The 21388-nt window shown below is 37.6% G+C and overlaps 2 protein-coding genes across 6 annotated transcripts in view; both read right to left on the minus strand.

The window, feature by feature from the left end:
* The window catches only part of LOC139151247 (dynein axonemal heavy chain 1-like), a 206762-nt gene that overhangs the window by 78590 nt on the left and 106784 nt on the right, over positions 1-21388 (minus strand). For all 5 annotated transcript variants that reach the window (XM_070723939.1, XM_070723931.1, XM_070723923.1 and 2 more), the window contains 3 exons: positions 19752-20164; positions 14700-14896; positions 14055-14190 (listed from right to left, as the gene is read on the minus strand). In XM_070723939.1, coding sequence (XP_070580040.1) covers positions 14055-14190; positions 14700-14896; positions 19752-20164 — 746 coding nt within the window. The remainder of the gene's footprint in view (positions 1-14054; positions 14191-14699; positions 14897-19751; positions 20165-21388) is intronic.
* Positions 6856-12151, minus strand: LOC139150951 (uncharacterized). The gene is made up of 5 exons (XM_070723435.1): positions 12139-12151; positions 11600-11774; positions 8566-8717; positions 8260-8367; positions 6856-7691 (listed from the first exon to the last, which is right to left on the minus strand). Exons 1-5 carry the CDS (start codon positions 12149-12151, stop codon positions 6994-6996), a joined length of 1146 nt encoding a protein of 381 aa, XP_070579536.1. The 3' UTR covers positions 6856-6993.

Raw genomic sequence — 21388 nt, forward strand, 5'->3', positions numbered from 1 at the left:
TAAAATTGTCAATTCCTTCTAAGTTCTCAGGGAAGATGTTATCTTTTGTGGTCAGAGAAACAAGGCTCACACATTGTATTTCATTGTATTTGTTGTTCCTCAATTTTTCATTGTCAACTTGTACATTTTTCTAACATATTTATATTGAAAGAATAATATATTGTCATAATGTTGTTTTAACCGTTGCACTCAACAAATAAAGTTACTAGAGTCTGTAGCTTTCGGGTCCATCCGGTAACCCTTCATCAATTGTCATCAGTCACATGGTTCAGTGATCACATAAAAATCACGTGACTGAATTAGGCTGCTGTAATAATATATTGGTTTTAACACTAGTTTATTGACTCCTGTCTTGTGTTTTAAATTTTCATAATTTACAGAAGTCAAATAGTCCCCGTTAGACAGTGCCTATGCCATTGAGATATTGCAACAGAAATCCTGAAATATGATTTCTTGGATCAGAAAAGGGAAGGAAAACATTGAGTGTACTGAGGTGTAAAGTAGACCTATGTAGTGCATGCTTGTATTATAAGTGCTGGAAAAAAAACATAAGAATTGCTTGCGGTAAAAACATGCCTCGGCAAAGAATACATGAGGATAAGGTTTCAAAATTTTGCTCATTTCAGGTGCATTGTGACAATTTTTTTTCACTTCTGTCTGTTATGAAAATGTTTTTTTCTCAAGCCATTTGAGCATCAATTTTTCTTTCTTCTATTTCACCAGGTGACAATTTTTTTAAATCTCAAAATCTTCCATATCCCCCCCCTAGGTAGAACTGGTATGTCTTCCACCAAAGACAGAGATTCGCCGGTACCCAGTGATTATCGCCTACAGAGGCCATCATTCTTCAGTCAATCGAAGGCACCTTTCGTACCAAAAAATACACAACAGCAGCAAAAGTACCATCACTGTCAACTTCATATTTATGGAACATATTCAAATACACACTGAAACGTTTACAACGTAAAAAATCTGACCAGACCAAGAAACAAGGTGGCGTCCGTTTCGATTCTTCAACTGAGATTTTGTCCTCAGTTGTGTGTATGCGCAGACAGTAGCTTTAGCAACAGTGAGTAAAAATCAACTAAACATAAAGTAAAAATGGATAAAAGTATTATTTAAAAATAATACAAGGCATGCATCACCAAACTTTGAACATTTTTGATGGCATCTCAACTATACGAACACCCATGCCAAACATCAAAATGATCAAATCGGTGGTTTTAGAGGACAAATTGAAAATACTGGTTTCACAAAAAAGCTAAAAAAGTGACTTTAAAATGATTCAATCAAAAAAGAAAAAAGATCATTTGAGATATTTGCCCGAGTGACCATCAGAAATACTTACTGAAGCGTTTCTGAGATACCTCCGTCGACAGTATACGGCACACTGTATACGGCATACGCCATGCCATCACATTAGTACTTCGGACCCCACAGGATCCAAAGGACTAAAAATACCGTCAAGGACACTATGTGCTCACATTCGGTTTGAATTGGTCCATTTGAGAAAAATTTAAGGTTCCAAGACAAGAAATCGACCCTTTTAATCCAATGATTCTCTGGTACTTATTGAGCTCAGAAACCCCTAAAAGTATGTATTTTCTGAAAGCCCAGATATAGGGGAACATTTTGGTCACTTCAGTGTAACCATTGTTTACATAACTGTCACGTGACAGGCAATTTAAATAACCTCCCAAAAACCAGTTTTCTCTATGTCTTGTGCTAACGCGTCGAGATATCCGGTTCTAATTTGCGCGAATGCAAGCTTGCGTAATTATCCTACAAAGTGTGTCTGGGATTTTTTTTTAATCGCTTAGATCGATTTTTATGACGCGACAACTATCAGAGCAGTGAATTAACCCTAGTCTATCGCCTTTAAGATTTTGCTACAAAAAACTAAGCCAGATAAAAAAAATCCCAGACACACTTTTTTAGATCTTAATGGTGTCAATCGCTTGAGAAAATTTCAATAGCCTAGGATTAACACAGAACTGGTCAGGTGCGGCCAAAGACAGCGACCCTCTTCACACTTCGTTAACGAGAAAAACGTGAAAAACGTTTTTGGACACTTTATCACGCTAGAGGACGAAAAAATGACTTTAAAAAACGTTGACATTCGTATACCACGTTACCTTTTGATGTGAACGAGTAGGACATGCAGTCATTCAAAAAAAAAAAAGAGAAATTTGAAGTAAGATCGAAAAAATAGCGCCAATGGCACTTGATCACAACTGGCACATTGTGAAACTACTCTATCTCTGGGTACACCTGTACATGAAATACTGAATGGGTAGGTGCTGCGGGTTTGGAGTTTGTCAGTAAATGCACACAGAAAACAAAGTCCCGAAGTAGCGAATTCCAGCCATTTTCAAACCACACTGTTTGTCAGTGGGGTAAGCAATATTCGCAAAAATCACATTTCCAGGCTAATAGACTATGTTTTTCGAAATCACACGTCCTTATTACAAAATAAATCGATCTTTGTCTTTAAATCAATGCGCCAGTAAACAGGTCCAGCAGCTAGTTATGTCATCAAGTCTGTAATGTTAAGGGTCATAACAAATGTGAGAAATCTAAAACATTAAATATGTTGTTTTTTTATCAATTTTATTACCAAAAGCGCATGAAAATCTCTGATACTTTGAATCAGCCATCCTGCATATTTGTAACATTCATCAAAACCTCATTTCTGTTCCACAACTCATCAAATAGTCCACAATCAGGATTGGTGTACATTCCAAAACTACATGTATGAAAGACCCCTAAAATCAATTAGTTAAAGGGGGGTTAGAAATTTCCCAAAACTATCTAACCACTGCTCCGTTTGGCTCCATTTTTCAGAATCGGAACCTTGGAATTAGTCTGAATATCTCTACCAAATATCAATGCAGTCTGTTCAGCAGTTTTTGACTTTTTGTCGTTTACGGAAAATGGACACTGTCCACCACCGGTTGAAGCTAACCCTATATCACAACTTCCAGATGTGATAATGACCTATGGTCATTATGTTAAAAATACCGCCGATGGCGCTTGGACATAATGACCGCCTAGTATTATCGGCATTTATTAACAACCACACTCACTGTGAATTAGACAGACCACGAAGTCAATGAGCAACATATAGCTGAAAGATATTTTTCACATTGCGATTTTAAGCTCATTTTTATGAGAAAGAGACATGTATATGTATATGGAGAAAAAGCAGAAGACATATTTGTAAATTGTTTGTTAAGTGACAATCATATATGCATCTCTTGAAATTTTGTGGTTATAAGGTATAACAGTAGTGTAAGAATAATGAGGTATAAGTTAGTAAAGCTAAGTTGACAGTAATTAAGATTACAAAATTATACACTAAGCTGGGAAATCTGAAATAAATGTTGAAAAGTAGCAAAGTCATGGTCATCTTTTGTCTTATACCTTGTGTAAGTTCATGAACTTTACATAAATCTTGCTACAGATTTGTTGCTAATGGGCAATAACTGTGTTTCAGATCATTTGAGAGCAATCTATCCATGACAGGTTTAAATTGTAATATACTTCTATTTAAAGGAGAGAAACTTCTCAAATAATTTTTTCCCTGTAATTTGCTGTGAGAACACATGGACAGATGCTCAGGACTCTATGCTGGTGCTACCTTGATAACTAACCTACAACTTGTAACGTCATTGTCTAACCTGTTCACCCCAATTTCCTGTAGACAGGTCCACACTCTCCATTGATAACAATGGGTTTGGGCCATACCATTGTAGTGAAAGACTGTAACATGTGAGGTTGTGGATACTTAATCTCTGGAATGTCAAAGTCTGTATATTGACTCAAGGATGTTTACTTAACAAATGCCTAGGGACATCTCAAAAGTGAGAATCTAAACTATGAAATATGTTTTTTTTAATGCTTTTGATGCCCAAAAGACCATAGAAATCTCTTATACTTCGAATCAGCCATCCTGCATATTTCTAACATTCATCAAAACCTCATTTCTGTTCAACAACTCATAAACAGTCCACAATGCAGGATTGGTGTACATTCCAAAACTACATATATGAAAGACCCCTAAAACAATTAGATAAAAAGGGGGGTTAGAAATTTCCCAAAACTATCTAACCGGCGCTCCGTTTGGCTCCATTTTTCCGAATTGGAACCTTGGAACCAGTCTATGTATCGGTATCAAATATCAATGCAGTCTGTTCAGCAGTTTTTGACTTTTTGTCGTTTACGGAAATGGACGACATCAAACACCGGTTGAAACCACCTCTATATCACAACTTCCAGTTGTGATAAAAATCAATCACGCTGCTCGTCTTCTGTTTCCACAAATCAAGTAACAACGCATGGCTTCATGGAGTCGGACTCGTGACATCATGGCTTGCACACGTGACGGGTGTAGCTTGCATGATTGTTAAGTAAATATCTTCACCGAAGCACCTCCCAACAAACATTACGGCATGAATTTATTTTCGATTGAAGCTTGATACTTCACCGTAATGAAGCGATCTGTTAGCTTAGTCAACAATACATATAATATGGTGAAAAGCAACTCAAATACAGCAGCAAAAATATCTAAACGACTCGCCAGCAAATGCCGTCAGGAACAGAACAGAAGACGAATAGGAAGGAAATCGACGACTCGTTCCATTGAAGATACTCGACAAGCAGTAATCACAGAAATGCAGAAAGTTGGGTAAGAAGTGTTGCACTATTTTGCTTGTGTGAAAATACGTTCCTACCACTTCGTCGTCTCACCCTTTTTCTGAACCTGAGTCTTTACGGCCACAAGACCCAAGTTGGTTCACGCAAACTCTTTTTCAATTTGAACCAGTGTTCATAAAGCAGAATCACGGTCATTTTTTGGGAAGATCATGAATACCGCGTAGATCTATACATAATCGATCATAGCCACATGCGAAGTGTACAGTTATACCCTCAAATGAGGGAACGTATACTACTCTAGTAAACGGCCAGACTTCAGTGGGCTTGAAAATCGGAAGGCCAGATCAAACGTTGCATGCTGCGTGAAAATAACGTGCATTGTCATCAACACTGAACCATGTTCCAGTCGTTCCTGTGCGATGGCGTATATTTCAGGCTGAATGCCATGGATTCTAGACGTTTCGGCACCAAGTCGTTTCGGCCCATGACGTTTCGGCCTCTCCATTTCCGGCCCAAAGTCGTTTCGGCACCGCGACTCAAGACGTTTCGGCACCGCTCCATGCTCTAGGCTACCTTGGGGAACTTGTGCTAGAGCATAATGTTACAAATCAAAGCACTAAAAAAGTATAGTGTTAACATTCACGTACATGCTTTAATCTTTGTGAGAACGTGGTTAGAAACCGTAAGAAAAAAGTCTTCGTATCACTTTCAAGTCTGTGGTACAAGTTTATCGATAGCTATAGCCGCCGACACGACAAAAGTTTGAAAGTGGTGCCGAAACAGTACGGCAAAAGTCACACAAAATGTACATAAAAGTACAGGTCAGAACGCAGAGGTTACGCTTACGAATATGGTGGGTCATTCAATTACTAATTAGTTTGAAAAAAATCGAAACAGGGATGCGGAAACGTCTTGGGTTGCGGTGCCGAAACGACTTGGGACCGGAAATTGAGAGGCCGAAACGACTCGGTGCCGAAACGTTAGGTCCGATTCCTACTAATGTACATTTTTCAATCTTTCCGACTCGAAGTGCTTCTTTTTCATTGTCAAACACTTTGATGTCATTTATAGGTATGATGGAGCTAAGTTCTGTGAGTGGGTAGAAGAGACAGCATCTGACCGAAAGAAGAAGGGACATAGCCAACGGAAAATCAGATGGCTATGTTATTGTACCTGGGCTCATGCTCTTTACGTTAGTATGGTTTTTTCTTTGTTTTTTCATAGAAAGAGGGGTACCATGGAGGAACAAAGGCCGATTTTCACACCTCCTTGTATTTAGTTTGGCATCATATGTGGGTGCGACTAACATATCGGAAATAGTGTGATTTGAACAAAGCATCATTTTCGTCCATACGAGAGCAAAATAGCTTTCTTCCACAATCGCAAGTTGAAATGAAAATCATATGTTGGACGGTATTCAATATATTTGGCCCTTCTTTGTAAAATATCTTTCCTTGCTAGCCTTGGCACATAGATCAAAAATACATTTTTTTTACTTTACAGAGAAAGGAAGTGGGCCCCCCAAGGTGTCAGTACACATTACCGGTGCCACCTATTGTATTGTCCTTTGTGCGTGCAGCACTACCAAGGGATATCAAAGGAGAGATATGGCCGGTAAGTATAAAGTTTTACATTTGTCAGTCTTATTGTCACCGTGATCAAACTGAAATGCGATCAACATTATAGTGTGCAAAATCGTTATATTTCCCATGTACTTAGCTACTATACAACTATATCATTTTTGTTGTTGCAGGAAGCATATGTCGTTTCTGTTCAGGAATTCTGCTCAGCTGTGTGTGAAGCAACCCTCTCCGAGGTCTGACGTTAAAGATGAAAGGTGACAGAGATTTAACGAATTTCAATTGCAATTGTTTACTTTATTTCTCGTGTGTTAATATATTTATTTACAATTCAAATAAAAAGATACGTTGTCACCTAGAGCACTTTGTCTGACTGTAGGTGTAAAAACTGTACGCAGTGCTACCAAACTAAAACAGGCTGAATGTTTTGACACCGCAATTTTGAAGGGAATGAAATAATAAGCCTTGAATAAGTGAGTTTTTTTCCAAATACAAAAACGAAAAAAACACTTTGATGACGATCTGAAACTTAAGACTTATTGTACATGTTACTTTGTCCATTTGCTTTGTTCTTACACCTGTGTGCACACAGACTGACTTACAGAGAATTATGTTTATCAATAACTAAGTGATCTTCACGTTTTAAATTTAAAAGTGTTAGAGTTTTGCAAGTACAAATTGAAAAAAAAATTGTACTACGTTTTTGGCTCTTGTAGTGGCCCATTTACCGGTGGAACAAATATGTGTGAACAACAGACTATGCCTCTGTACATTTTCGTCGGGGATGGCCTTTTCGTGGCTTCATACACACCGAACACATGGGCATCCTGGTCGATGAACGTTCAGTAATTGTTGAAAATTGCCCTGATGCGTAACTTGGCCCTTCTTGATACTCGAATTTATCCATCTTTGCTAGATGCCTGTATTTGTTGATCTTCCTCCGTTTCTTGGCCGGGCTTGAAGACTTCACTTCGATGTCGCGAATACGCTCTCCATCTAATTCCTTCCACATCTTTCGGCTGATTTCTGGGATAGGTAGTCGCAGCCCATCATACAGTCGGCAGTTGAACTTTTCCAAACCGCTATTGAAGTGTGCTATTCCCATCGCAATTCTTAATTCCAAACTCAACCGACCGTGGTTTTGTTCTTTGGGAACTAAACCCCAAATAACATGGTGAAGGGACTCATTGGCATTCTGGGTCAGACACATCTCTGCATTTTTCAAGAGGGCTTCGTCTGCTAGGGCATCTATCTCCGGCTGAAGTAACTCTACAATGGCGTCGGGAATTGGTCGCTTTAGTGGTCGATAAGTACACTTCCCAGTTGCTAGATCAGATTGGTATTTACACCAAGAATCTCCACCTTTTGGACAGAAATCGTGTTTGGGGTTGTCATAGGTACTGCTGTAGTGCGCCACTATGGCCTTCGTGCTTTCACTCATAGCTTTTGCGTTCCCTGTCGAAATGAATGACAAAATGTATTTTCAAACTTACGTATCGGCATGGAGGTAGGGTGTCGGCAACTTGTGTAAAAGGAACAGTGACAGGAATTCTTAATCATTAACCAGGAAGCTTACATTGTACCGGTAATTCGTCATTCAGTATCACATCTTCAACCTGAATTATAGTACTATATTTTAAATTCGCTATTGGATTGGAAAAATGATACACAATATCATATTATATGTTAGAATTCATATACATTGCATTGTTATTGGTGGATTTTCCGCTTGTTTTCAGCAATACACCATCCAAAGCGTCTTCCTGTTACATTTCTCCGAACACTAGGGCAGGTCTGGAACCTTTTCAATTTTTTGGGGCTGCAACGAACAGAAAATGATAAAGAAGATGCGAAAACACTTTGGAATTTTATGGTCATCGTCTCAGGAGCCAGACTACACATGTTCAGTTCCTTCTATCAATATGTGCAATACTAAAATAACTATTTGGTCTGTCGTTAGCTTAGGAAAACGACAACTCCTTGCTTGTATGATTGCTGTAATGAACTTGCAAAGTAAGCTTACCTTTGTTGTTTCTTAATGCCATGCCATAAAATATTTGGATGGAGTTTATCAGTGACCTCGTCAAGCGACCACGCCCAGTCAAACCTTTCCCGTCCGACAGCTTTTGACCTAAATTGGAGAAGGAATTATTATTATTATTATTTTCTCATCTACAAGGGTTTGTTTCGCAATAGCTTTGCTATTTTGAAAGCTTGATGTGCAACCTACCGATTTTTCTATCTTCATTTTAGAGAACATGGAAATGTGTAACGGTCATAAATAACCAAATAAGAAGACTATAGACCCTCCAAAAACACTATTTTGTACCTTTGTATTGATCGACCAATCTCCGTAATCTGGTACCCATCCGTTTTTGTATATGTCCTACACATTCTTCCTTCTGGATTTCGACATCCTCATAGATGTTTTTGACCGCATGATAGGCACTGCTGTCCCCATCGCCAACGAACGTAGTGTACCTGGAGATGTTTAAAAAAAGAACTTGATAAATAAAAAAAAGAACTTGACAAGTAGTTTTCACAAGGCCAGTGTTTTCTCTGCATGTTCATTGAAAGGGGCATTTTTTGCACAATTCATCAAAGTCAGGGGCAGACTTGGCTTTGTAGGGGCAGTCACTGTTGATGTTGATTTTCCCTTGCTAGGAAGTGCTTCCCCGATATCATTACGACCGTCAACCAGTTCAGTTGCGTCGTCTATATAGCATGCACACCCTTGCTAACAATCATCGACATCATGATGTTTGTCAGTTTGTGATGTGCTCGGCTGCTCTCCATCTTCTGACGATTTGTCAGCCACAGGTTTCTCCGACTCGGAATTCGACGTATTTGATCCCTTGGACACGATTTCGTCCGACTTTGGGTTTCAAATTCATGAAATATGCGCTGCCGAATAGTCATTTTTCACGAAAATATCCCTAAACGTGGTTTGATTTTTCATCGTGGAAAAAACCTAAGCATGGTTCAATTACAAAGCAAATGTCCCATGCTTCAGAAAAACCTTCACATGCAAAAGATTAAAGGCGAACATTTCCCAATTTGTTGAGGAAATCCCAAACAATGGGTCATATTTTTGGAATATACATGATACATGGATTTATGTTTTCGACTTGGGCGGCACATTAACGTATGATAATATCAGGAGTACCCTCCTGAGCGCTGATCAAACGATTGTGTTTCATTGCCGTCGAGATCGTCATCACTGAGCGTGCCAACACAATGCTAAAGCTGGAATTTCCATAATTCATTTATGATACAGTGTTTCAAGTTCTGCTTTCAAACTTTGCCAATATCAAATTTCAGTAGTATCCATGGAGACTGTCGGCAACTAGGTCGGCTGTTCTTTTCGATGCGTACACTCCACGTAATGAACGTCACCAAAGCTGAATGACAAGCGATATTTTGTAATTTCCGAGGGAGTATTAGGACTACAAACAACAGTAAATTCACATGTCGCCTCGCTGTGCTCTTGGGACACCCTATGTACAATATGTGATGCCTTTGCTTGTTGTGTTTGTGCGTGATTTCCGCGCAGTCAGTAATTTTTTTCAGGGCAGACGATGGCTCGAAATGTGCAATTTGCACAATTACGCTGTCGAGAGAAAACCCTGCAAGGAACCTGCGTAAATTATCGATCGTATCTGCATAAATTATCGATCGCGAGACAGGAAGCTGAACAGGCGACCAAGCGTATGCCCGACCCGACAAAAGTGTCACCCGGCCAAGTTTCGATTGGGTTTCGTAACTACCATGGGGATAGTTGACTAGAAAGTTTCTCACCTGAAGTTATGTTTTCGATGGATCGCCCGAATAATGTTTGAGCGCCATGTGGCTCCATTGCTTTCGCAGACCCTTCATAGTTGGCATGACAGTCTGGTTCGTGTTGTAAGTACCACTCCATATATTCGGGACTTCCTTTACGTTCGCTCCAATTACACCGTGGCCACTTTAGTGTTGATCAAGCCTGTCTAGTGCAAGCAGAAATTCAGTCTGTAGAAGGGTGATAAAACGGTTACTTTACCCTGTATCAGTGGTGATAATGATCCTACTATCAGTACCCCATGGACACGCCGATTAGCCTGAAATTACGGAGTGATTATAAAATACACTGTATACAAATGATGTTGACCACAGCATTTGCCCTATCAGTATTTAGTTTCAGGTAAAACTCATGTGTTTCAAATGCAGTCAGTGTTACAGAACATCACACATTTTGTGTCGATTTCAATATTGTATTGAATGAATACCAACGATACTACAGCGTGCATCGCAAGTGTCGTGTTCAGACTTTGTTCAGACGCGGGAATTGAGAAAATGCCACTGAGAAAATGTTAGCAATTAAATTACAGACATCGCCCGTCTTGACTGCAAAACTTTCGAAATAAACATTCACTTGTACTAATCCATGTTTCTTTCCTACAAACCGTGAATAAACGTACTCCAATTTCACTTGGTACGAGAGAAAAGGTAAGAGTAAAGTACAGTCGAGGTGGCATTTTACATGTACATGTATTCACATGTGTGTAACCATATGAACGACACTTTTCTCATCCCGGTTGAAGGGAACCTGTCCTGATACATGTATATCTCTTCCAAACTTTTCTGGCTCCCTCCACGCTTATCTTAAAACGGTCGCTTGCTTGTTTTTTGTAGCTCCTTGTGGTACCTCGCTGGATGCCAAATTGCCACCACAATGTCTTATATTTTGAACAATCAAGCTGCCGTATGATATTCGCGACCGTTGTATATTGATGTTCATTGTCGGAGTGCAGACTTACAGCGTGTCTACAGTGCAGTGTTGTGATCGATTTGAATTTGGCAGGCGAGACATTTTAGAACGTTATCTCAATCCTAACAGTGGGGTGCCGATAGTGAACCTTCCATTTATTACACCGACCACCACTTTGTTTCGTTTATACAAACAGAATTTCTGCTTGCACCAGACAGGCTTAATCAACACTAAAGTGGCCACGGGTGTATCACATTGAACGCAGTGATTGGACATGAAATGTGCATCAATAACTTTGCCTGAAAATTAGACGCAATTTTATGCTGTTAGAATTATTTAACAGATGAATTGATATAATGCGAGTTCGTGGAACGAATCTAGTTCTTGAAATTTCATAACTAGGGCTTACTTGACATAAGTTTATTCGGCGCGCCGTCCACGTTCACGTTTTATGAAAATATAGCAGAAGAGCGACTGGCAAAGCTTACATTTTAAATTACATTATGTAATCCACAAACTAAACGCAGAAATCTAAAAACATAGGGATAAATGTGTAATAGTATAACATACCGGTGTCTATCGAAATAGTGGACACCACTCCATTTTTAGAAGAAACCCCCGAGAACTCCACGAACCGTCGGCTGATACAGCTATGTTGATCGACTCAGAATCGTTGGATAGAATGTTCGTTTCCTCCATCTCAGACTTGAGGATTCGGATTTCCTCGGCGGCATCTTCAAACTCCTCGTCCAGACACTGTTGTGCAACCTGTAATACTTTCTGTACGTGCCCTGTATACGCAGTGTTAAACAAGGGTGGGGGCAACCCATGTAGCCACTAAACTTGCGTAGTGCTCGCCTTCCTTTCCCAATGCCCCTTGCTGCAATCACCGACTTCCTATTTACATCGAAGAAATAGCTTTCTTTCCTTGATGACGGAAAGAGTTCAGATTGTTGATTGCAGTTAGTATTGGTGCACTTGAGGTACAGGCAGGTTCCCCATCCCTGACGAGCACTTGTATTTTCTTCCAGAACTACGCCACCTTCTTTACACCGACCGCACACTGAAAATTTGCTGTTTGCATTATTGATTTGCTCAAGTTCAATGAGCAGCAAAGATGAAGGCGTTACTTGGCTTGAGTCATCATGTACGTACCGTCGTTATCCATGTCGTCATCTGAGTTGTCGTCACAGTAATCGCTGACCCACTCTGAGGGCTGGTCGTAGTACGACCCTTTATCACTCTCCTTTAGTAACTGCTTCTTTTTTCGTCGCTGAAAGGAACGATCTTCTTTGTCTTCATTGCGAGAAATATTACTCTTATAGAACAGTGAGCGTAACAAAATGGAACGTTGATTCGGCCTGCAGTTTTTATTGTTGTGGATCGCTGTTGTAGTTCCCCTCGACAACAAAGCTTTCAATCGGGTAAAGTTTATTTGCTTACAAAGCATTGTTTGTACAAGAAGTAATTGGCCACAACAAGCCGATCAGACAACAAATCATTATGTAAATTGGATAGTACGGAGTCGGGTCCTGTCACTCACAAGTAATTATGTAAATTTTATGCGAATGATTGCACAATGTTTACAAACGCGCAGCTTTTAGCCTCCAATTACCACGTGCACTTGTTATGTTTTTTTTCAGAGCAATGTTTACGAAAAACTGTGTGACAATTTCGTAATTTTGACAAAGCTCATGGATAGGACCATATTCATAGAAGCTTTTCAGAGATTTTTGAAAAATCGACCAAAAAATCTCCCATTTCTTGTTCTGGATCCTTAAACCAGGAAACCTTGGAGATTTTTTAATTAATGCCATGAGTGTTATCATTCTCATGTAAACAGCACTTAAGGTAGTAACAGATAGTGAAATGCCTTCCACTGTGGGCGGTGATTACAACATCTGGAATTATCCTGGATCCAAATTTCTCATCAGTTCTTGTATGTCTTACATAGAAAAGTTGCAAAAATTGGTCCAAAATGAAAAAAATCACCTAAGCTTTGTTTTCTGGATCAAATTTTTCTACAAATTGATACCAAATATGACAAAATTATGTTCACAGCCTTCAAAACTGTCTCACAACATATCCTGGGTTGGTGTAGGTCATTTAAGGTCACAAACTGAGAAAATTACCTGAAATATACAAATTTTGGGGTTTCCCAACACTTTCAGCAGAAAATTTATCTAATAACATCTTTCAGGACTTTATACCAAATTACAAAGCTATCAAACAAGGGACTTTGTACGTTACAAAGCTATCAAACAGGTAATTTTGAGAACAAGTTTTCTTGACCAAAAATGACAATATTGTCTTAAAAATACAAATTTGTATATTTCAGGACAATTTCAACATATCTAACTATTGTCATCTCTGTACGTCTGTGTACCAAATATGAAAGCTGTCTGTCCAGGGGTTTTAAAAAGGAAATACTGTTTAAGATTTTTTGACCAAAAATGACAAAATTGCTAAAAAAAGTAGTTTTCCCAATTTTGTCATAATTTCAACAAATTAGAAGAGTAACACCCTTGCAAAGAGACAACCAAAATTTGGGAGCGATTGGGCTGGCGGTTTCAGAGAAGAAGAATTTTTACTGAAAATGAGAAAAATCACCAAAAAATTCAGCAAAAATACAAAATTAAAGTATCATTCACAATATTTATAAAACTGTATAAGGTTCACCTAAGGTACTTGCACACAAATTTTCAAAGCATCAAAAGAGCGGTTCTTGAGTTATTAATGCTTGACCATTTTCACATTTTGTAAGCTCATTTGCATAATTTTGGCAATGCAGACTTCATTTGAACAAAATCCCATCTATAGCCCAGGATACATCCACCCACCAAATACCAAGCTGAAACGTGCAGCGGTTTGCGTGTTTTTGATGTTGACGGACATACTGTACATACATACATACACACATACATACAGACGCCATCGACTTCAGCCTATACGATAAACTCACATTGGTATAACCAAATGTGAGCTAAAAATTGCTGCTTGGACTTTATGAACATTTGGATTGGTTAATGTACGATACACGCATATGTATGTTTATACATTACATTTCTCACCTGTGTATCACTGAATAAGAATACGATAGGCTTATTTTCAAGACCAGCTTTCAACATAATTGTTTTCAGATCTTCCCTCCATTCAGGCACACCATAGTTTTTGGACAACTCGATTTGGAAACAGTCATACTCAGCCCTGGAATAGATCAGCACATATCAGTAGTTACACAGGATCAGAATTTCAGGATCAGAAATATAATGAAAATATCAATACTTCATTGATTTTACTTTCTACACTGAGAATATTTCATCAATCTATCCATCCCCATTTTAAATTCAGGGAATACCATTCAAAAACTAAGATTTTCTCACAGGCCCTATTCATGAGAACAAATTGGCACCAATAGACCATAAATGTCTGCCAGACCCTTAGAGGTAGCAAACATAAAACTAAAACCAAAGTATAGTGTGACCTGTCTACATATATTTTCTCAAAGATAACAATCAAGTAAAGGAAAAAACTGGGTCACTTTAATTTTACATCTGGTTTAATAGATGAAAAGTCACTTTCCACAGCAGTGACATAGAACAGATAAAATGTTCAATGTTTAGATATGTGTTCAAACTACAAGTATAGAATATGACATCAACAATATAAAATAAGTACAATGGTAGTTAAACAAATCAAAAATTGTAGATACTTACATGTGAGTAGCAAGCCTGGTTAAACTTTGCCGCCCACTTCCACCAACACCTAGTAACAATGCATTACCCAGTGGCTGTCTGATAATTCTACTGATACGACACACATGTCTGGTTGCATCTTCAAATAACACAAGTTTCATCTGGGCTGTGTTCACTTGGTTGTAGTCTTCCAAATACTCTTCTAAGATTCGAGTCATCTGAAATTATCGTAAATTGTGAATATATAACATATAACATTAATTAATTAAAATACAAACAAGAACATTCTTATTTTGCTGCTTTTATTTTCATAAATCTTTTAAGATATTAAATCTGAAAAATCCTTTATTCTGCAATTTTTCCACCAAATGGTGCTTGTTCAACATTCATAATTGAACTGATCCAATTACTAACTCAAACTTATTTGAGTTTATCATACACAGCCATACTCACTGACAAACAGAATACTGAGATAATTTTTTTGAGAATTAATATGTTAGAACAAAGAAACAATGCAGAGACAAAGGTTTGGCTGAATTAATTCAGGGGTTATAGCATGTCTTGCAGATCTTTGATCAAGTCATTCCAGATACAAATCCCTATTTTGAAAAGTTTTATAAATATGCAAATTCATTAATGTTTTATCACAGTATCTTCAATGTACAGTACGTTTTGTCACATCCTTCAAGTCTATTAAATTATCTTTCACAGCTGAATCAGATATATATATCCCTGTGTGATCAACATTTGTAGCCAATCTCATCAAATTTTGTTCAGAGACTCTAAATGTATATCTGTTTTTTTCTTAAATCACTCATTGTATGAATAAGCATAAAATACGCAAGGCACATGAATGAAAAACTATCGGTATTCAGTCCTTGCCATTTCTAACCAGAATCTATGTACCAGATTTCATATTATCAGCTGTTCTTGAGATATTGCCTCACCAGACAAACAGACAAACAGAGACATTGGTGCTACATAAGCTCACATGTGTGAACACATGAGTTAAAAATATAAAGGCAGGCCAATACTTGCAAGGACAAAAGTACCATTATACAGATTACAAGCTAATTAAAAACATTCCCTAATCAAAGAAGACTTAGGTGGACATTGTGTGACAAAAGGAATGCATTAGAACCATGGTATGAATTTAAAAGCAAAAATAACAAAAAATGCCAGTGTTCATACACATTTGTGTTTATGTATGCTGTACACAAAACTTGTTGTTTCTTATCATGTTTATTATGTTTGAGGTAAACATAGTACATTCATCAATGTTGTACTTGTTCAACTTTAGAATATTTGGCTTTGATATTTAGCCTACGTACAATGGATCATTTACAAGTATGCAAATAACGAATTATGAAATGTCACATTCAACTCAAACTTTGAGCATAAATAAACCAAAGTATAACAAATGCTCTCATAAGTCCAATCAAACACAATACATTAAGTTTTGATATGTGGCCTTATCATAGATATTCATTAACTATGTAAATGAGTAAAATGTCAAGCTCATTAAACTTACAATACAATGAAAACTAGGTATGATCAATTGATATCAGAAGTCCTGTCAAAATCAGACCACTCAGTTTTAATTTATAGCCTAATTACAGAAATACCACAAATATGCAAATGAGCTAATTATTAGAATGTTGTGCTCATAAACCGTACAATATACTTAGATCTAAGTATGATTAATATACAGTAGAGGTGCGTTCAGTATCTATAAACAGCCTAATTATAGAATATATTAAATATGCAAATGAGCTTATAATCTGTCAGGCACCCCTACCAAACTTTAACATAGTACAGTTTGGGTACCTGAGTAGTTACATCAAATTTGGTCAAGTAATTCTTGAGATGTAATCTAATGAACATTCACTTATTATGTAAATGACCCTCAATTAGGCAGACAACACACACATGAACATTCACTTATTATGTAAATGACCCTCAATTAGGCAGACAACACACACATGAACATTCACTTATTATGTAAATGACCCTCAATTAGGCAGACAACACACACATATATGCTACGTTCAGACAGGTAAAAATTGAACGCTTCTGTAACACTATTTGTGATTTATAAACACAGGGGATTAATAGTTTGAGTCAGCTTGCGTCCACACTCACAAAATTAAGCCATTGTTTTGGTGTTTAAGACGTATTGATGCACCCTCTCGAGTTCAATAGGTGTATACGGCATTGTAACAAGATGGCTGAGATGAACGACGTCATACTGGCTTGTCTTCTATTTTTTTTTACCTGCTGCATATGCGGTCCAGACAGAGTCGTCGTCGCCTTAATGATCTGAATGCAGACCAAATGCAATCGTTAACCGATTTAGCCCTTGAGTTTGATACGTTCAGAACTGTAATAAAGGGAAAGCGGCTCCACACATCGCCTACACTATTTTTTCGTTCTATGCGTTCATGTTTGATTTTGTGTGTTTGGCTATTAGTGTAGATATAAGCCATGGCGAGACGTAGCTGTAATCTGGCTGTCGAATGACAGTGTTATCCTTTGACGCTGCGTTTCGAAACCAGTGTGTGGTTTCTTCCTCAGTCGCTTTTTTAACATTTTCTCTGCTTGGATTTTGTATCACTGTTTGTGGCTTAATCATTGTAAGTGCTTTGTTCGTCCAGTAACTTAGGGGGCTAGAATATTTATATCTGAGTCAGTTTGTTGTGTTTCATTTTGTTCAGTCTTTTCTGTAAGATTGTGTACTTGTGCATTTATGAATGTGTCGCCAATGTTTGGATTTCTTGTGTATGCGATGATCAGTTTCATCGTGAATAAATTATTTCGCATTTGGTCTTCTTCCATTTCTTCCCAGTTCTTCAGGAGTGCTTGTTTGATGTTTTTTGTTTTGATATGTGGACTATATGTGGTAGAAAATATCACTTTATTAGTGTTGTTGTTGTGTGTTTGTTTATGATTTAAATGCATTCTTCGTGTTGCGTAATTTGTTTCAGCATTGATGTTTGATATTTCTTGTTGTGGATATTCCCGTTGTAGTAATTTTTCATTAAATGTTTTGACTTTGTTGTTAAAGTCTTCTTCGTTGTTACATGTCCTCATGAACCTTAATGTTTCTCCTTTGATCAGGCCCTTGAAGGTTGGTTTTGGATGACATGATTTTCTGTGTAAGAACTGGAATGTATCTGTTGATTTTGTGTGCGTTCTAGTGTCTAGTATGTTTTCGTTGTTGTATCGTTGACCTTGTAAATAACTAGGTCAAGATATGTTATTTCGTGTGACGAACTTTCATATGAAAATTTGAAAGTAGGATGCATTTTGTTAATTAGTGTTATGAATTCGTGGAGTTCGTGTTCTGTTCCAATAAAAATTAGGAAAATATCGTCTCTGAATCTACTCCATAGTGATATTTTTGTTGTGTGCTCACATATGATATTCAGTTCTAATTCGTGAAACGTGATGTCGGTAATCTCGGGTGAATTGTGCACCCACATGTTTGTTTGTAGAATTCGTTGTTAAATTCGAATGTGTTGTTTTTCAGAATAATGTTTAGCATAGCTAACAGGTATTCTACTAGTGTTTCTACTGGGATTGACAGACGGCCGATTACCGAGGATCTGAGACAGTTCTTCAAAGAAAGGCATTGATATTCTGCCTCTGCTACTCTGTCTGTTGCTGTCCACAACTTCTTTGTATTTTAGCTTCAGGGCCTTGAGCTTGCAGTGGCACTGATCTGCTGTCCGGTTTATACCTCTCTGTAGAGCCTTTTCTGCTATTTTTTTGTACACTGGGCTATCGCGACACATTCCGTTTAGCATTCTTTGAATGCTTTCGTCTGCCCAGACTGAGATCAGCAAACTTATTTTGTCGTCTTACCAGTTATTTCCACGAGATGTAGAGCTGTGTTCGGCAGCCATGATGAAAGTGAATATTGTATGTTAGTTGTTGTTTGTTTTATGTTACAAATACCTGTCGCGTGAGGGCGTTTAAAACGCCTGTAAAGCGGCTCGGTCCGTCCACACAGCGATTTGCGGATAGAGTTATGATCCCTGCAACGGCTCAGGTCAGGCCGACTAAACCGTCTCAAATCTGAAACGCTTCAGAACCACTTTGGAGCGTCCACACATAACTTTTTATGCCAGTATTGGCCAGAACCGTTTCAGAGGCATTTCAATGGCCTGTGTATGAACGGCACAATAAACACACACAAAATCTAATCAGATCTAGATCTTCCAAGTTTGATACTAGTACTAAATTATATAACATTCTGAACAATAGTTTTTCACCCTTAGAGTGAACACCAATCCATGAACTTTTGCCATTTGTCCTCATATGTTGCCAGTGTACTGGGACGTTGGGGTCTGGCAATAATGGCTGCAGTTGATTTTGAAAAGCCCTTCTTAAACAGGGCTTTCGGTTGCCGGGCAGGTGACGAGCTTTGAGGTTTATGTCCCTTACCCGGCACCACATCATTAGATCCCATAGCAGGTAAAACAGAGTTTGGTATCTTGTCTCCCATTTTGTTTATGTAGGATACTACAGTCGTGTTGTCCTTGTTGACTAACGCATGGTGGGAAGTCACATTTGAACAAATTTACATCTCCATCCCTGGTAGCACCTGTACACCAAATACTAAGGTGGTAGATGCTGGGTATTTGATGTGGACTGACATACATCTGCACATACTAACATGATACGTACATATATACATACATACAGATGCCACTGACCTACCATAAGCTCTCTTTGGTATATATACATATACCAAATGTGAGCTAAAAATCATAGTTTAATGTCTTTGTACTAAGTTTGAATGAAAGTGGTTCAGACATGTCCAGGAAATGGCTTTGGACATAAAATTCTAACAAAATGGTCACCTACAGCGCAGCCATCCTGCAACACTAATTGACATCTGTATGAATGTCACAGTTCATTGCCATTCTTTATGTATTTGAACATTCTTAAGTAATGCACCATTAATTAGAAGATGACAAATATACAGACATTGCAGAGCTTCTGTTGTTTAAAGACTGGACTCAGAGAAGAAAATAATGTGATATGAAATTGATACTGTCTATTTTTTACCTTTGGAAGATCATCAATTTCCTGGTACAGCTTGTTTTCTGAGTTTGGAATCATGAAATCTCCATAAAGCAATGGTTTTCGAACAACAACAGCTTCATGCTTGGCATTGAAATCTCCTTCAATCTTCTGTTTCATCATGTTCTCAAACCAGTTTCTGTCTTCATCGTTGATAAGACGGTCGTGAAAGATACGGGCACTTTCATGGTACCAGAGTCTTAACATTTGTTCAATGCTTTCTATTTTATTGGCCTCTGCCATCAGCATTCCTTGGAAGACTTTGCTGAGATCTCTGAGATTGAATGTGTAATGACTCTTGGCTGGTGTTGGTAACAGCTGTGTAGTAATGGTGTTGTAAAGTGCAATTGTAGCATTCACTAGAATGTTGCCATATTCCTTGACAGATGGAGCAATTTCTGTTGAATGACAAACAGTAAAAATGTAGTCAATTTTTTAAAAATCTTTTGAAATAATTTCAAACTACATTGGATGTCCTCAAAGTTTTCATAGTTCCAAATTAAATGTAGTATATTTTAATGTATGGTATTTCTGAATATTTTCTTGTATTTTAAGTTCCTGATTTGTTACAAACAGCTCTCAGACTGATACTGTATAAAATCTGATGACAAATTGTACTTTCACCTTCAAAATCAAACAGGTAGGTTTGCATTTTGATGTGTAAATTAAAATACTGAATTAAAATTACTATTTTGTCAGATGTCTTCAAGAGTAGAAAATCTTGTTATCAGAGAATTGATCACTTTGAAAAGTACTATTTTGCAGGGATTAAGTTCTGTCTGAATTTTCAGGGAGCAACACAATTTTTAGCTTGGAGAAACAACAAAGAGACATGATATCATGATGAAGTCCTCTTTACTTTATAGTCTGAATACTTTTTCAGGGAGCATTTGTCAATCAGTAGTTGAAATCATTTCATAGTCAATGACAATATTCTTCAATGTAACTTATAAAAAGAAATAAAATGTGATGAATGACTTACTCAAAAGATGTTACATGGTTATGAAAAAATTAATATGTACACTCATCTTTAATTTTAGGAAACTCCAGTGATTTGAAATTTAAAGCTGTACACGTTTAGTAAATTCAGCAATTGATCATTGATTGTTTAAGTGTTGGAAACAACACTTGATATTGATAAGATTGATAAGTGAACATTATCATATACCTATGTCCATATCACTCTAGGTTCCAAACATTGAGAGCTTGGCAATAAACATCATCGGTTTGGGGGTATTCTGAACCATATTTGCAACTTGAAAGAAAACTATGAAAATTGCTGTCACCGTCCACCTATTATGTGATGTTGTCTAGATAAAAATTGGTGGGCTTTCAGAAACTAGAATATTTTGGGTAGCTATAAATACAGTAATAGTACCTCTTCAATCTTGTGAATGATATATGATATATCATGATATATGTGCACAAGTGATAGCGAATAAACATATAGAGTGAACTAGTCAAAATAAAATGGTATACCCCTTATATAGGTGGTTTTTGCCGCTATTATATCAAAAATAAATTGAAACTTTGACATGAAACGTGAAGGAGGGAATTTTTTCTCTAGCTGAAAGCCTGTACCTGTTCTATAAACTGTGCTGTACTGCAAATATAGTATGGTC

Source organism: Ptychodera flava, chromosome 2, assembly GCF_041260155.1.
Source record: "Ptychodera flava strain L36383 chromosome 2, AS_Pfla_20210202, whole genome shotgun sequence".
Classification (NCBI taxonomy): Eukaryota; Metazoa; Hemichordata; class Enteropneusta; family Ptychoderidae; genus Ptychodera; species Ptychodera flava.

Bases quoted from the DNA above. Each gene is read 5' to 3' on its own strand.
- LOC139150951 (XM_070723435.1), bottom strand. The intron at 8,718-11,599 runs GTTTCTTCTAAA...AAACATCTCCAG, and splicing joins GGTTCGTGGAGTTCTCGGGG to GTACACTACGTTCGTTGGCG. The intron at 7,692-8,259 runs GTAAGCTTACTT...TCATTTCGACAG, and splicing joins GGCATTAAGAAACAACAAAG to GGAACGCAAAAGCTATGAGT.